This window comes from Neolamprologus brichardi, chromosome 2 (assembly GCF_056152115.1).
Source record: "Neolamprologus brichardi isolate AB-2024 chromosome 2, ASM5615211v1, whole genome shotgun sequence".
Lineage (NCBI taxonomy): Eukaryota > Metazoa > Chordata > Actinopteri > Cichliformes > Cichlidae > Neolamprologus > Neolamprologus brichardi.
The window spans coordinates 18,572,895-18,590,628 of record NC_142105.1 but is presented as its reverse complement, the minus strand read 5'-3'; the positions used below and the strand labels follow the sequence as shown (position 1 = coordinate 18,590,628).

The following is a 17,734-nucleotide window of genomic DNA, read 5'->3' as shown; positions in this document are numbered from 1 at the left end:
ACTCAGTGTAAGGGGCTCCTGATACGACTCCAAACTGTTTATCTGGACACCATATCAGAAAAGCAAAAAGCTGCCTCTTTGCTCCAAAAGAAAAATCAGCGAATGTTTTGCATCATTGATTAATACAAGTAACTGGCTCGTCCCCCGGGCTTTGGCAGTGTGCATATTGGTTTCAGCGGCCCGTCGAACAAAAACATGCAAGCTGCGAGCATTTTTGCAAAGCACTGCCAAAAGCCAGCAAAAAAAGCCTGACTATATAGTCTGTCCTTATTATTATGCCCTTGATTGACTCAGTGTCAGAGTCAAGAGCTTGCCTGTCCTAAATCACGATCGCTGCTGGCCCCACCGTGCCAGCGAGCTTGCCTTCCCATTTCCTTTTGCCTTTCTGTATCAGTACCCTGTGACACACACACAATGCCGGGCCGAGGCTTTCGTAGGCTCGTCAATCCCTACAGAGGCCCTTTATTTAGAGACTCTCCTCGTGCCCTCCCTCCCCCCTTTCCCTTCTTTTCAGTGGCGTGTCTAGAGTTTTTGTTTTGTTTTGTTTGGCAGGTTTAATGATAGGTTTCAGGCACCACTGAACGGCATTAGTTTTAATGTAAACTGAGAAGAAACTCATTTGAACAAACAAATATTTGTGTTGCAGAAGATTTTAATGGTAAATGGCCTATATTTGTATAGCGCTTTACTTAGTCCCTAAGGACCCCAAAGCGCTTTACACTACATCTACACTCATTCACACACACATTCACACACTGGTGATGGCCAGCTACATTGTAGCCACAGCTGCCCTGGGGCACACTGACACTGATTTAGGTTGACGAAAACAAAAAGTTACCGTTAGTTACTGTTAATTTGGCCGTAACTAACAATGCAGTGACCTCGATAATCCAGTTAGTTGATAAGGGGACAAAGTCAGGTCAGTCTTTGGTTCCCGCAGGCCTCTTTCTTCTCCTGGGCCTTTTTCCTGGACACGCCCCTGCTCCCCTTGCAGCCTCTTTCCTTTCCCTCTGTGTATTTCCTTCTGCTTCCTCCTTTTTCACCACTTTGCTTTTCCTGCTTTTATTCCCTCTCTCTTCCCTCTCACGTTCCGTTTATTTGTTGCACTGTGTTTTGTGCTTTTCGTTCTGACACAGAGTGTTACGCCGCAGCAGTCCCCAGAATCTGAATTGGATACACTACAGGATTCACGCGCCATCACCATATTGTGTTATGAACTAAATAAAGTTTAATGTGATCCACGGGGACTTCCACGCCTGTACTGTTGAGTCCGTTTAAATCGAAATTGGTTAGTTTCCCAATGTACAAGAACTCTTGCAGGAGATTTGCACGTTAAAGAAACAGTATAGTCGTTCACAGTTTTTCCCAAGAATATGAGCTATGAATTAGATTATTGTAAAAATGTAAAATAACAAAATAAACACCATAACACCATTGGTGCTATTTAAACCTTTTTCTTTGATAAAAATGTTTCGCTTTTTAGCTTCAACTTAAGGTGGTAAATTGTGACATCGCTGTTGGGCTGTAATAGGTCACACCACCAGGAGGCAGCAAAACAGTCAATCTGGTGTCAACTTGTTTTAATTCAAAAAATCCTGTGTTTGTGATGCTGATGGCGAGCTATGTGAATACCAAACTTTCATCTGGTTCTCGGGCCGCTGTGGTGTTAACCTTGATTTTTTTTTTCCCCCCATCTTGACAACTTGTCTCGTGTGACTCCATTCATACAGGCATGGCATCAGATCTTTTCCAGTGCCATCTGTGGCATTACATCCCCATGGCCATTACAAACTTGTTTAAGACAGCAGGAAGTCTGTGCCAGGTTGTAGGTTTACATCTCAGCTTTTCCTCATGATAGTTGTGAGACTGTATAATTACTCCTCTTTGTTGTGTAGTACTGTGTGACTGCAAGAACATTAAAAGTCCAAGGCATGTGATTTGATAGAACAGAGACAGCACAGCGACATGATGACAGCAGATCATAGTGAGGACAACAGTTTCTTTAGTTGCCATAGATGGGATAGTGCTCATGCTGTATGTGTGTGTGTGTGTGTGTTTGTGTGTGTGTGTGTGTGTGTGTGTGTGTGTGTGTGTGTGTGTGTGTGTGTGTGTGTGTGCGTGCGTGCGTGTGTATTTTTGGTATGGTAAAATGTGCGTGTGAATGTGTGTGTATGTGTTTGCATATTTGCATCCACAGAGGCTGAGGAGCTCTACCAGAGGCGGGTGCTGACGATCACAGGCATCTGTGTGGCGTTGTTAGTGGTTGGCATCGTTTGTGTGGTGGCCTACTGCAAAACAAAGTATGTCTTTGAAACAAAAAGAAACGATTCCACTGTATACAAAAGACTGAAAACCTTTGAATTAACCCTTAAGTCAAAAGCAAAAGTGCCATTACAAAGACCTAAAAGTACTCTATTACAATCAGAAGCCTTATATTGCATGCATGTTAAGTAACTGACTGAAAGCATTTGTTCTGCAGAAATTGTCCTCTGGAACTGAAATATTATTAATTAAGACGTTATTAGAGTGCTCCATTTAAAGAAAAAAAGAAGCTGCATCTTTATTTGTGAAAAATTTGTACTGTGCAAAAATCTCAAACCACTGTATTCTGCTAGGAAAAATAAGTGCTGCGATTTTCTAAAACATTTGCAAAATTAAACGTAAATGCAGTGCATAAGACAAAAAGAAATCCCAATGCGCTTAAAAGTCAATATTTGATATTACCACCTTACTTTAAGTAGTCTTCAGGAATAGTTCTCCAAGCTTCTTGAAGGACATTCAAAGCTTTTCTTTGGATGTTTCTGACTTTTGCTACATTCTCTGTCAAGATGGTCCGACACTGCTTCAGTAAAGTTGAGGTCTGGGCTCTGGGGAGGCCAATCCATGCCTGACAGTGTTTCATTGTGTGTTTTTTATCCACTATGCTTTTACTATACTAGCAGTGTATTCAGGATCATTATCATGTGGAAAAATGAAGCCATTTCTAATCAGATGATTTCCCGATGGTGTTGCATAATGGATGAAAATCTGACGCTAATTTTCTGTGTTCATACTTCCAGCAGTTATGACATGATTCTCAACACCACCGACTGAAATGCAGCCGACACTAAGACAGAGCCTCCACCGTGTTTTACAGATAACTCTAGACACTCACTGTCGTCCCGCTCTACTGACCTCTTCCATATAGGATACATTTGACAATCATTTGAACCAAAAGTTTCAAGTTTGGCTTCATGATTCCATCACACCTGTTGCCACTGATCCTCAGTCCAGCTCTTGTATAATTTTCGGACTTTATCCGTTTCACCCTGTTTTCCTTCCTTAATGGCTTCTTGACAGCAAGTCTTCCACTGAGACCGTTTCTGAATGGTGAAGGGCCTGTTTCTTAAGGACGTGACTTTCACATACTGTTCATACTATAGATGTTGTTTTAGGCTTGCTATTTTGTGTTTTGCCCTTTGCTTGTCTAGTTTCCTCAAATTTTTCATGGACACTTTTTTAGCAAACAGATGTATTAAAATTAAGTTTTTGGTGAAAAAGATTATTTTAAATTGGTCAGACTTGATCTTTTGCATAGATTCAACTAAAGAAATAGGAACATGATTTTGTTTTGTGACAGCCTGTTTGTGAAAAGAGCGTAGAGATACAATTTAAAGTTAGTTTTTTGCTAAGTTCTCTGTTATGTGGAAACAAAAATAAATGAAAAAGCAGCCAATGTTTGAAGAAAAACTTTGAAAAACCACAAGAAAGCTTGGAGAACATTTGCTCAAATCTAATTTTTTAAATGACTAAACTGCTTAGACTTTTGCACAGTACCATATTTGAACATTGTCATCTAAATAACATGATTGGAGGAAGGCATCTTGAAACTGCTACCATCTTATAGACCAAAAAAACGCTTTAGTGCAGGCATCTTACACTGACTGTAAGTACAATAGTAATATATAAATACATATAATTCACATTTTGCCAGCTAAATGCTATTTACTCATGTTCTACCACGTCCCCTCACATATTTTGAATTCAGTAGTAAGAGAGGATATCGGTTTGGTAGATCTCTTATTGTTCCTTCATCATCACCACCCGTTCAGGAAGCAGAGGAAGAAGATGCAGAGTCACCTACACCAAAACCAGAATCAGTGTGTGGAGCAGCCAAACCGCATGTTGGCTAATGGGCCAAATCATCCTGGCCCTGGTCCTGAGGAGATCCCCATGGTTGACGTGAGTCCAAACAATAATAACACTCAGCTGAGTGGAGCCCTAATTTTAGTTTGTTTTTGCAAATCATCATTACTTTCAGAGAAGCTGTTTAAGCTTAAGTTGAAACCAGAGTGTTTGCAACTGTAACAAATTGATTTCATTTGACTTTTTGCTGTGCGATTCAACAGCAATTAATTTACAAGCATAGCTACTGATCTGATATAGCATAAAAATCCACTATATCAAAGCCCCACAGCATTTATTAAAATAAAACCAGACATATCAGTGCTTTTAATTAAATATACCCATCCCAGAAATAGGAGTTGGGTGTCAAGATGTCCAGAAAACCCTCACATATTCATTAATGCTAATGACCGACCAAAGAGGAAAAAGACAGGAGGACTGGATGTTCAGAAACCAACAGAGACTCAGCTGGTTCATGTTCCTGCTGGAGTTTTTTTTAGATTCGTGACTTTGATTTAAAACTTGAGCTAAGGTCTGCCTTCAGCAAAGTGTTTATGTGAGTAAAACGGTGATTCACTGACTACATGGGGAAATTTTGGTGTCACGCAGCTAGCTACATGTTAAAGAGAGGGCAGAAAACACCTAGCATCTTGGTGGAGATACAATAGGCATGAGTCAGCATAAACGTAAAGCTGAAAACAGTGAAGAGGAAAGAGCAGAACGCCCTGATGTAGTTACATTTAAAATTCCCTATCCATATGTTTGTTTTTGTTTTGATTTGAAGGTAACAAAGTAATCAAACGCCTTTTATGTTTTATTTTTTCAGTACATCTCCAAGAGCGTCCCTACGACCGAGTGCGTGATCAGCCACGGAGCCGAGGGTGCAGGCAACTATGCAGGCAGTCGAATGTCGACCCGCTCCCACCACTCTACCACTGCCTCACATGCCTCCAGGTACATCCACACACTGCAGTCAGGATGGACACATAATCCAAGCAAAAGAACAGGTCTCCTAATCCTTAGTCTTTGTCCAATTGGAGCACATTTTATCTTTGAGCTGTTGCAGACATTCTTGTAAACACCAAACAGATAAAGGTGGGCAGCATACTAAAACAATGTTCACACAATTCAACCCTCAGTCAAAATAATCGGATTGTTATTGGTCTGTGACTACTACATCTGGGAAATCCACTGGGGGCTGTCGTACATACTTTACAGTGCATAACAAATTTAATAGAACACCATCGAGTGTAAGGTTCATGCCGCAGTTGCACTAATTTAACATTATTGGTTAATTACCAGAATCATTTTTTCTGTAATGGTTGATCCACCAGTTTGTGCAAGCTCTTTAATCGACATGATCACTTTAATGCTAAGATAGAATTATTGTTGTTATCCATGAATTTCAAGATTGACTGTTTTACAGTAAATGAGGAGAAGCACATTTTAATTTTAAGATTAAGATACCAAATTACAGATATATGCAATTGTTCCTACTTAACAGAAAAATGAGTTTTAGTGGTTGAATGTCGCATTTGATTTATTTTCTGATTTAAGTGTCAAAGTTTGGGTATTTAAAGTAAATAATTTCCTGAATATAATACAGGTATATAAAATACAATATAAACTGTCTGTGTGACCTTATATTGCTAGAGCTAACTAAGCAAATTGCAGCTAAAACAGAAAAGATTCTCCATAGTTGCAGATTGATTAGTCACTTCACCACCAGAGGGCAGAGTAATAACTCATTAACTGAGCTCTAACTGCAACCACAGCCACTGGACATACCCCGTGCCGCTTATCTGTGGTACTGGCTGCTGCTTTGGCCTAGCTTGGCATGCCTTTTAGATCACTGTAAAAACATCCACTCCATCTGCTATGAATAGCTTTCAGTACACGGCAAGCACATATCTGCACAACAAAGTACAGCAGCTACACGGGGTAGCTTTAACCACCTTGAACACAACACAAACGAGTCCTGATGCTCTGTTTTCATGCTTAACACAGGTGACTGTTGAATGTCAGTGGGATCAGTGTACTAACTTCAGTCTCCCTTTGTATCCCCTTCCTCCCCGCTGCTGTCATAACCTTCTAAACTCGTCCTGCAGACACGAGGAGCACACGTGGAGCATGGAGCGAACAGAGAGTATGAACTCAGACTGCCAGTCAGGTGGGCTCTCCAGCTCTGTGGGAACCAGTAAGTGCAGCAGCCCAGCATGCATGGCGAGGAGGGCCGCCCACTGGGGCTGTACGGATGCGTCGGGACCGGGAATGCAGTACGGGGACTCCTACGATTCTCTAAGAGACTCACCTCACAGTGACAGGTAGAGAAAGTGGAAATTGTGGGCACTGTGGTTTGGAGGGAGAAGGAACTTGCTCAGTGGCTCTTAAACACTTTTGCTGGGCTGTGCTTCTTGCTACAGTGGGCCCACCAAGTGGCAATTAATTGCTAGGACTTTTTTTTTTTAGTCTTTTTAAGAACTATATCACCCAGACACTGTTAATAATAATGTGTAAAAAGATATAGCGGTGGTGAAGGCAATTAAATTAAATTAAAATCTATTATTATTATTATTATTATTATTATTATTATTATTATTATTATTATTATTTGTTTGTTGTTGTTTAGGTGATTCTACTCACCTAGTTTTGATACACAGGTGTGACATCTTTTATTTATTTTTTTTCACCCATGACTTTGTAAAGAGAAGAGAAACGGGGCGACAGCAGAGTTCATCGGAACAGGAGAACCCTGAAAAAAGTTACAAAAAAAAACCTACAACATGAAAAGCACAGACTGAGGCTGCAGTGACACTTCTCATTGTATTTAACACTCAGTTGCACTTCAGCTCTTTGCATTTTATAACTTCTCTCCTCCGCGTCTGGCTCATGGATCAACAACAGTACAAGCAAGAGTGGCCCAAGGCTCGTCATACCTCACACTGCAGGTCTTGATGCTCAATTCCGATTTTTTGATCAAATCCGATTTTTTTGTCTGCTTGTCCACACTACAAATAAAATGTGACAGCAAGCGCTCTCTAGTGTGAACGCTCAAAGCGCCCGCATGCGCAAAAGAAGACGTCACACACAACGCGCTCTGTAGACCCAGAGCAAACAATATTGTTTGACCGATGTCCCTTAATATAAAGACTTCGGACTTTACGTTTCCCAATTTTTGCTTTAAGTTATTTTGTTATTTACATAATAATGTAAATAACCTAATAGCGGAGCGGTGCTTCAAAGGATAGTTGCAGATTTCTGTCAGAATCTGCAGATTATACAGTACAAATAAAATGTTCACGTTGTCTTCCCAACAGTTTCACTGACATCTACACGGGATGGCCAGGAAGCGTTCGCGATGTCTTCTCGGGCGCTTCTCCGGAGCTGATAATTGGCGTCTGTCTTGTGTCAGTGACGTAAAAGACGGATGTAATGCAACATGACCATTCAAACAGCAGACGCTTTCTAAAACATCGGATATGTATCGGATTCAGTACCACATACGAAAGTGACCCAGATCGGATTTGAAAATATCGGATTTGTGCCGTTCACACTGTCATACCATGATCGGATATGGGTCGCATATGGTCAAAAAAATCGGATTTGATGCGCTTTCGCCTGCAGTGTGAACGTAGCCTTTGTACACTGCCTCTATCTGACAACAGAGCTCACTTCAGACAGACGGGCTTATCTCTGGACTAGAGCGGACAGCGAGCACACTACCTCTGCTCGACCATAAAACCAGCTTTGGCTCTGCTATAGACTGGTGACCAGTCCAGGGTGGACCTCATTTCTCTCCCTATCACAGCTGAAGTAGGCTCAAGCTTCCCCATGACCTTCATTTGGTTGGAAGAAAATGAATGGATGGATGTTAATACTGCATAATAATAAATAAGTAGTATTTCAGAATATGGGACACGGATGCACAAGTAAAGCTGAATTCAGTGAGCGGCAGGAGTCATTCAGTTCTTGTTGGAGTGAATGCACATGAGCAGTAATGTCTTTTATACTCTTGTGATTGACTAAGCAGGTTTGTTGGCACTTAATAGGGGGAAAAAGGTGAACCTGAACAGTTGGTTGCTTCTGTTGTTTCTGTTTGAAGTTTTTTCCTTCCATAGTTCAAAGACTTACAGATCAGAATGAGAGTTGGTTTTTGTGTGTGTTATGGTGCTTTTCAGGGAACAGACAGATGTGTGACTTCTTTCAAAATATCATGATTAAGCCGATGGTGCAGCTGAGCACCTCAATAATGCAGGAGTGCACACTTACTAAGTGCATTGTTAAAGTGAGAACATTGTGTTCACCAGATATGAGCATCTGTTAGAGGTAAAAATGCACACAGTTGTGGTTATTTTTTGTGTTTTTCTAACCTCATCCAGGTATGTGTCTGCACTGACCACGCCAGCACGCCTGTCTCCAGTGGAGTTCCACTACCCCCCGCTGCCTCCCCAGGTTCCCACTTTTCAGATCACCTCGCCCAACACAAGCCACGCCCTCTCCCTTCCACCTGCTGCTGCCGCCTACCACAGAGACGATGACCAACCGCTGTTACGGTGCCCCGATGTACGTAAGCCTATATACAATATATAGCCTATATCAAAAGCACATGTCTGTTCCCCCCAGCTTTACTGTTATTGAACATATAAAAAAAATCTTTATTTTAAAAAAAAATCTGTTAGTTATAAGAAGAACTTAGCATGTAACCTGCAGTCTCTGTGTGGGCATTCACTGTCCCCAAGTTCATTTTCCTTATAATGTTTGCATGTTCAGCACAACCCATATGTATAATTGATTTACCAGAAGTAAACAAGCCACCATGACTAACATAGTCTCTCCCTACAGCATGTGTTTGAATGCAGGCTGTACAGAGGTGTCTTTCTTTACTTTCTGTGCACCGATACTGCTGACAACAAAGCCGAGCCAAGGCTCGTGAAGCTGCATTCAACCTTCTGTGGGGTTATTGTGAAATATAATGGTTTTTGCTGTGGCACGGACAGAATAGCATCACAAAACTAGCATCACAAACAGTAACTGCTGCCTAATGTCCAAAAGTCACCAAAAGATTGATGTGATAAACAGATGGCTTTGACATACAAGATGGCTGAGCCTGGCTCTGGTTAAAAGGGAGTTTTTTCTTCCCACTGTCACCAAGTGCTTCCTCAAAGGGGCCCTGCTGATTGTTGGGGTTTTCCTTATAATATTGTATGGTCTTTACCTTACAATATAAAATGCCTCTAGGCAGCTGTTATTGTGATTTTGTGCTATATTAACTGAACTGGATTGAAAGCCAAAGGGCCTGAAGTGCCTTAAACCTGTATTTTGTTTTCCTAATCGCCAGCAGGGGGTGACTGGTTACAAACAGAAGTGTACAAAGAAAAAGGGGCTTCATCTTCCCAGATTTATGACATCATTAAACAACTTTCTTATAGCTTTATGATCTCAGTTGCTAAAATTACGTCTTGCAAAATACAACATTAACTTAATGCTTAATATTGTAAATTATGGTCCCCAGGTGAGTAAATTGGGAGGATATTGAAGTGTAAGTTTTAGGCCAAATCCACCTTGTGATTGGCAAGCTGCTACCATGTGAGCATGCAGTCTCTTGATATACATGGTGAAGTGCGCTCAGTTGAAGGCTTCACAGCAGGACCTCCTTCTCTTGTATGCATTGGCAGACAAACACACCAGTAGGTCAATAAATTTGTTCAGCCATTCTAAGAAATCTGTGTTTTCTCTGTTTCAGGATGGAAGTTTATACAGGCAGCCCCGACGTCCTCGACGACCCTACCTGACAGAGAGCACAGGAAGTCTACCGTCCAGCCCCTACCGGCTCCCTGATGACGAGGCTTATGAGACGACACAGGAGTACGCCTCTTCACGGGAACCCATCAGAAGCCGGCGTCGCCCGCGACGCAACCGACTTAACGGACATATCTCACAGCGCTCGGCGGGTTTACGGGACTACAGCTCACAGAGCTTCAGCCAGTCAGAAGAGGAGGAAGAGGACGAGGAGGAAGAGGACGCTCACGGGGAGAGCACGCCTTTCCTCAGTATGCAGAACATGAACATGGACCCGCCTCTAAATGTCCCGGGTTTCCGTTCGTCATCCGGTGCAGACACACGGACTCACCGCGGGCTGAGTCGGCCAGGGACGCGCAGCAACGGGCAGAGCCGCGGCTCCCAGTCGCAGCGCTCCAAGGCTGACAACATGCCCCTTTAAGACTTAACCTCCCTCCGACGCCCACCATTACACCCCCGCCACCTCCCGCCCTCTCCACCTCACACACTCCCCTTCCTCATACACACAACCCGTGGACTAGAGACCTGCACCTAGGAGAAATATTTTTATTTTGTATAACAGACAGATATTCTAAACAAATGAAATATTTATTTTCATTTCAGCAAAAATTGTCTACTAGCTAACAGCAAAGACTTTTTTTATAATGGGGGGAGGGGATATTTATATGTAAAGTTTTTTGATTTACAGCATTATGAGAGATGAAAAAAATAAGAGAATTACGTGCCAATTTTTTCACAAGTTAGATAAATAGAATAATATTGTGGTGCCTTTTGCTGTATGCTGAAGTCGGAGGTCCCATTGAGTTTTTGTAGCCTTTCTTATAAAGACTCCTCGTTTTTATAGAGACCAACCCTCTTCCTTCCTTTTGCTTTGGTTTGTTTCTCTGATTTGGGATCTTCCTCTTTTTGAACTGTGATCTGATTATGTCATCATGCAATATTGATTCCTCCTGTGTAAAAGGTGTCTGTTTACATGAGTATGACCCACGCGATGCGCTCGTTTCACAGGGACATTTAGTCACTGACGCAACCAAGATGTGTAGGGTAGTTTCCTCGGATGAACACACATCGGTCATTTATGTCCTCGTTCGCTGCCTGTCAGTCATTTCTTGTTATTTCTGTAAAAGCAGGAACGTTGGGGAGTTGTCGAGGGAAAGTGACTCCAGATTCCTCGTGTAGGTATTCAGGGTGCTGCCATGACATTGGTGGTGGTTGTAGTGTGCGTGTACTGTATGTGTGTGTCTGTGCGTGCGTGCCTGTATCCATTCTGCACGCCTCATGAAGCCTCATTCGGTTGGCGCCTCTGTTCACCTTGGAGGGTGTGATCTCTGTTGTTTGACTGTCACGCTCCTCTCCACCGATCCTCACGCTGCCAGAAGCTCCATTGCACTGTAAGAACCTCCCTCCGTGAGCAGTCATTGGCCAGGGAGCTGCCGATCCAAACCGAACCTAACCAATCCAGTTGTAATCCAGCCTGACTCTGGCCTCCCGTGGACTGCCTAGCCCGCTCGTTTCCTATGCCAGCAGCTTAGAGCCGCACTGTGTCTCAGGACTTCCCCATCACATCACAGCCAAAAAGACTCAAAGCAGAGAACGCACGTCATCTCAGTCACAGTTCAGTTCGCAGGTCAGATCGACATCCCCTCACTCCTTCTTTTCGCCATCTATCAGGTTTCTCGCGCTTACTTGTGGCTAAAGGACGGTAAACAACGCGTTTGATTAAACTTTTGGAATCAGTAGGCGGATTCAGTTACTTTTTTCTTTAACTTCAAGAAGTTATGTGTGCGTTTAAGTGAGCATGTGTGTAGCCGTGTTAAAAAGATGAAGTTGTGCAGAGACGGCATCTGTTTGCGCTCTGATGCAGGGGCGTAACCTTGGAATTCTGCCCCCACCACTGAAAGGTGGATCTCCCTCTGGGTTTCCCATTTTCGCTCTTTTTCCTTTAAAAAAAAATTTGTTTGTTTTCTTTTTTAAAAAGGATATCCCACCGAAAGCTACGTGGGCGCACATTTTGCCACACTAGTGACAGTGCTGCTCCGATCGGGAAGAAGCACCACGTGCGGGTTCACATTGCTGGGAAGAGAGTTTCCGAGGCTGATTCTACCCTTTTAGTTAGCTCACACGGTTGTATATGATAATCCTGATTACTGCATCCTTGATTTGCATTCCTATACCTTTTATCAACTGAACTTTATTTGCTTGGTCACACTGACTGACTGAATGATCTGTTATGTGTGTCTCCGTCTGCCCCTTCCACCCACCACATCGCAACCTCACCGTCACGTCTTCCTCGCCCTCTTACAGAAGCAACTAGCAGACAAAGTTAAGTCCAGTGAGTAAAACCAAACAGCACACTACCAGTAGTCCGATCATGTCAGAAACTCTTCCACTGCAGATGTACATCAGGTTCTGAGACCCTTAGAGAGACCCTTTGAAGTTCACTGAGGAAAATGATACTGTGTTAGATACAATGTGTCCCGACTAGACTTCATTTCCAATATGTAGAGTTTTGTTTTCTTTCTTTTTCCCCCACACAGGCAATGCATGGATCACAGATATAGAAATTATCCCCTCAGATTTAGGGGGAATCGTATGATATGAAAATACAATTTGGGTTCACGGCCCAGTGGTCTGGCTAGTTTTGTCTTACTATCACTGTAATCAATCTGGGATTTGCAAACGATTTGAAATTACTGCAAGTGAGGATAGTGTGCTTCTAGAGCTAGTCGAATTGTTGACAACCCCACCCTCTTTCTCCTCGACCCCACCCCACCCCTCCCCCGCGCTTCCCACCCACCTTTTTTACGAACACACGTACTTCTCTCACGCACGTACATCCATATCCACAATGAAGCACACACACTGAGCACACAGACACACAAAACCGTGCATACACAGACACACTCACACAGCCCCTCTCATGTTTGTTTGTCAAGCAGTTTGTCTTTTTTACCTACCAACCTACTTTTTCCTCCTCCTACTCCTCATCTTCCTCCCCTCCTCTCAACCCCGAATCCCCTGCATGTCCTAGTGGTACTGGTAGTTGGGTGCATGGAAAAAGCAGCAAGCAAATCTTTTTTTTCCACTCGGTGAAAAAAATAATAATAATAACAATAATAAAATGAAATAAAAAACGTGTCCTCATTTTAACATTCAGCAATAAATCCCCTTCTCTTCATGTCCATCATTCTTGGAATATGCTAGAAGATTTTTTGCAAGTTTTATCAAAAACATACTACTTGTAAAAGAAGAAAAATCCAAAACACCCCTTCATATGAAAAATAAAACTTTATTCCTACCATTTTTGAAACAGTCCTGTCATCTTTGTAACTGAAATACTGCATGATTGCCTCTTTAACAAGCAGAAGGTTTGAGATGATCAGAAGCATATCCACTCAGGCCATCTGAAGCCTAGAGCAGGAAAGAAAATAGCTGGAAACAGGGTTTGGAGCAGTTGGACCTTTCAACTCACAGGGATTACTTACACACAAACACTGACCACATTCTTTGAAACCTTAACCACGTGCATCCACAACTGTAATAGTAAGGAAAGTTTTCATTACTACTAAAGGTTTAACTGTTCTAAAGGAGCAAGGAGCTAAATGATCACATCTTCAGTCTGTTACCAGAATATCAGATGATTATTGTGTATTTAAGCTCTCAGTTTTTAATTAATCAGGTGTGCCGACACTATTCACAGCCCACATTATGACATGAACAACTAATAATGTCCATTATTATCTAATTTACAGTTGATAGACAAGCTAGATTTCTGAAACGTTTGGAAGCCGGGAACCAAAAGTTACTTACTGGGGACCAAAGGGTCCTAACACTAACATACGGCACACATTTACAACCATTTGTACTCTTAGCTGCAGCTGAAACTGTTTGTAGGACTTTGCCTAAATACTTCAAATACTTGAGGCACAATGTGTCACAATCCTGCAGAGGTTTCTACTGGATCAGAGATAACAAGGGAAGGAATAAAAAGGAAATGATGGTGATGGCACACATTTTCATACAAAGAAACAGAAAACATCCCATCATAGTAGCACATTATATGCATAATGTGCTACTATGTACATGTAGGGATGTAAGACAGAGAGGAGCCACAGTTTATGCCTCCAAACTCCTACAAACACTGAGGAGGGAGCGTTTAGGTAAGATTGGTTGGTGATTGTTGTCTTAGGGTTTTCCCAAGCTGATTCACACTTGTTTTCCATGACAGCTGTTGTAACACCTTAGTGTCAGGTATGCAGACACACCACATTATTTAAATGCAACCGTTTTTAGAGTTCTTGTCTGACCTGATAGGTGTGCGGATCACAGGAATCTGCCCATGAAAGGATTACCAGGTGATAGGGTAAGGCGGCACAGAAGGAAGTTCTGTTTCCAAACTGATGTCTGGTTATTCATGTGCACAAGATGAACTGAATGAACTAGTGAAGTTTCATACCCACACTGATATGTTTTACATGGTATTTTCTCTGTGATTCTGAGGTAGTGACACCAACAGCTGAGTCATTGATAAATGTTATTAGTTTTGTATTGTCTTCATTTCTTATGAAACACATTGATGTGTTTCCCATTGTTTGTGGGTGGAATTTCTCTTTGTTTCACAAGTGGGTGTATCAATGCTGCTCGGCAGAACCCGAAGGAGCCTCCTCAGCCAGAGGGCTCAAAGGAGGAGCTTCAGCTACAGAGGAAAACCTTCCTGATAGACTGACTCACTGTATTTTATCTTTAATTCTTGAGTAGAGAGTTTACTCAGACTAAATGAGACAAAACTGTGCTGGACAACGCTTCTCAACTAGATAACAACAACTAGGTGATTATTCAGTAAATAGAAAGCCTTCATTAAAAACAGGTAAGCAAAGAAAACTGCTGACATCAACAGCTTCATTAAACCTTTTAGGGTTGAAGTCATTATACATGGTAACCCTAACCCCTATATTTGGGAAGCGACCAAAACAGAGTTTTTAGAAAAACTGTGTTTTTTTTATTCTTGTTGGTTAAAATGATGATTTTCTTTCTACCCTCACTGGGAAAACAATATAATAAAAGCCAAAAATGACATATTCTTATTGGCTAGGGTCAGAATAGGAGTTAGAGTTAGAAATAGTGAAGTTTGGGCTGTCACTGATTTAGACCTAAGAAGGTAAGTTATTTAAAATGACATCATCTTTTCAGTTTCTTGTTAACACAAGGAATTTGTAGACTGTGTTTGTTTATCTGCTAATAAAAATGTGCTTAACTCTTTTTCATACCTCAAAGTATGACTAAATTTAACTCTAAATAAACATTCCTTTTGAACTTGTGATAATTATCTGCTAAAAACCACACTACTAAATTTGAATCAAAGCACATGGTTTTTGATTGGTGGAGTCAAGATTGCGCATGGCTTTGAAATGACCAGAAAAAAATTGCTTTGCATCTCAATGCTTACATGCCAAATGAGTCAATTATACTGGCTGTTAATCATCATGTGATCAAAAAGAACTCAGCTAAAATCTATTTTACGCACTCGTTTGTGAGATCACTGTTACATATGGTCTTAGTTCATCTCTCTTTTGCAAATCTTCCATTTCCTCATCATGCTTCTTCACTTCATTTCTCCGCAGAGCTTTGCCTCTCGATCCAGATACACATAAATTTGCTATTGTACATTTAATAATTGTTTTATATTTTGAAACTCAGAAATTGCCAGATGTCAGATTTCTTCAGAGTAACTTGGTGTTTGTGTATTTGCAGCTGAATGGCATGGTGTTATATTCGCTGGCGCAGGGTGTTAATCTGTGTGTGCACGCCTTGCATCTTCCTGGCCCTGCTCTTTGTCTACGTTGGTTTCACGGTGTGTATGAGCATGACAGCACCAGCGAGTGAAATCATGCCAAAGAGTTCTCATTTTGTGGCCAATGGAATTTTAAGAAATAAGACCTTCGCCTCACTCCCTAAAACTTTCTGGGAGAACCAACGTCAGAAAAAGGCTTTTTGGAACCAGCTCCAGCTGGTCGTTGACCGCCAATTTAACCCCATCCTGCACCCCCACAAAGCCAAGGGATTAATGAAGAATATCAGCTTTGATGATTTCCTGCTGAAGAAGAGTTTCTCTGCAGTTCGCAGACTCAACAACATGACATATAATGTTGACGAGCTACCACAACAGGTGCAAGACTTCACCAGGAACATGCAGACAAGAGACTACCCGGTTCTCCTCCAGCCAGGTGGAGAATGTGGAGCTATGGGAAAAGACGAGCGGGAGGACCCTCTGATTCTCTTCGCCATCAAAACAACACTGGATAACTTCAACAACCGACAGGCTATTCGGCAGACCTGGGGCCAGGTGGGATGGGTGGCAGGACAGAAGATAAATGGCAGTGGCAGAGATAATGGTGGAGCCTATGTTCGCAGGGTGTTCCTGCTGGGCAAGCAAAACACCAAAGAACCGGGTGTGGATGTGTCTGAGTTACTCAAGTTGGAGAGTGAGTTCTATGGAGATATTCTACAGTGGGACTTTGAGGATACATTTTTCAATCTCACCTTGAAGGATGTGCTCTTCTGGAGCTGGTTCTCACACTCTTGCAAGCAGACCCACTTTGTCTTCAAAGGAGATGATGACATCTTTGTCAACACACCAAAACTGATAACCTACCTCCAGATCCAGATGGAGAAGCCGCATGTGAAGAAGAACATGCACAACTTCATGTTTGGGGACGTCATAGGAGCAGCTTCACCCAACCGAGTCAACATCTCAAAGTACTTTATCCCACACAGCTTCTACAAAGGGTTATACCCCGCGTATGCAGGCGGGGGAGGGTTGGTGTACTCGGGTCAGTTGACCAGACGTCTGCACTTAATTTCTAAAAGAGTTTACCTGTTCCCCATCGATGATGTGTACGTAGGGATGTGCATGGTTCGGCTCAATGCCTTTCCCACACACAACCATGCCTTCCTCATGTTTGACTTCCCCAAAAATGAAGGGAAAGACCCGTGTTCGTACCACACCATCTTAGTGATCCACAAGCGAAGCCCCAAGCAGGTGGTGAAACTTTGGGCTGACTTGAAAGAGACACAGGCACAATGTCGACATGTGCCTCTGAGAGTTGAAGAGAAGAAGAAAAACAAAATAATCCCCAGCACTTTGTAGCCACCTTGAAATGACTCTGGGCAGCTATACGGGCAGATATGTTGTTTAAGTTCAGTGGTCACTGAGACATAAAAACTGCATATAAAGAATAACAGGATTGCGGTAACGGTTAAGTGGAAAAAGTACAGGCTTGGAAATGTATGAAGGAACTCCTTTAAGGAAAATTCTAATAACCATTTTTGTAAAAAGGTATCCGAACCTTGTCCTACATTAATATAATATAAAACAATATTAGTACATGAGAAGGCAAATACTATTCCAATCTAAATTCTAATTCCCATGACAGCTTCATTCTGTTGTTTTTAAAAATAACGATTTTGTTGCCTACATTGTAGAGGGTGACTTTGCCTCCACACCTAAACAGTAAAATGGGACAGTCAGGAGTAACCGTAATTTATGTGTAGTGGCTCAGCATAAGGAAAAGAATCACAAGTCTGTAATTTCTAATGTGAGCTCCAGTAGGTTTTCTTCGTGTATAGACTGTGATCAGCTGACCTGCCACTCTTTGTGGATTTACACAACCGGATTCAACAAGATGTAAACAGTTTCACAAGCTATCTTCACTGATGTCTATCCTCTACACTAAAGTTAGAATTCGGTTAATTATTCCAAGTGTCATTAGGT

The 17,734-nt window shown here is 42.0% G+C and overlaps 2 protein-coding genes across 3 annotated transcripts in view; both read left to right on the top strand.

Annotated features, from left to right (window-relative positions):
• The window catches only part of nrg2b (neuregulin 2b), a 73,543-nt gene extending 60,816 nt beyond the window's left edge, over positions 1-12,727 (top strand). For both annotated transcript variants that reach the window (XM_035911793.2, XM_006781845.2), the window contains 6 exons: positions 2,198-2,300; positions 4,092-4,221; positions 4,991-5,118; positions 6,273-6,488; positions 8,544-8,727; positions 9,908-12,727. In XM_035911793.2, the coding sequence (XP_035767686.1) occupies positions 2,198-2,300; positions 4,092-4,221; positions 4,991-5,118; positions 6,273-6,488; positions 8,544-8,727; positions 9,908-10,384 (1,238 nt within the window). In that variant the 3' untranslated portion in view covers positions 10,385-12,727. The remainder of the gene's footprint in view (positions 1-2,197; positions 2,301-4,091; positions 4,222-4,990; positions 5,119-6,272; positions 6,489-8,543; positions 8,728-9,907) is intronic.
• A 1,994-nt stretch (positions 12,728-14,721) lies between these two features.
• LOC102796203 (N-acetyllactosaminide beta-1,3-N-acetylglucosaminyltransferase 2) lies at positions 14,722-17,137 on the top strand. Its single transcript, XM_006781846.3, has 2 exons — positions 14,722-14,830; positions 15,715-17,137. The coding sequence occupies exon 2, from the start codon at positions 15,719-15,721 to the stop codon at positions 17,108-17,110; it is 1,392 nt and encodes a 463-aa protein (XP_006781909.2). The 5' UTR covers positions 14,722-14,830; positions 15,715-15,718; the 3' UTR covers positions 17,111-17,137.
• Positions 17,138-17,734: the final 597 nt, after the last annotated feature.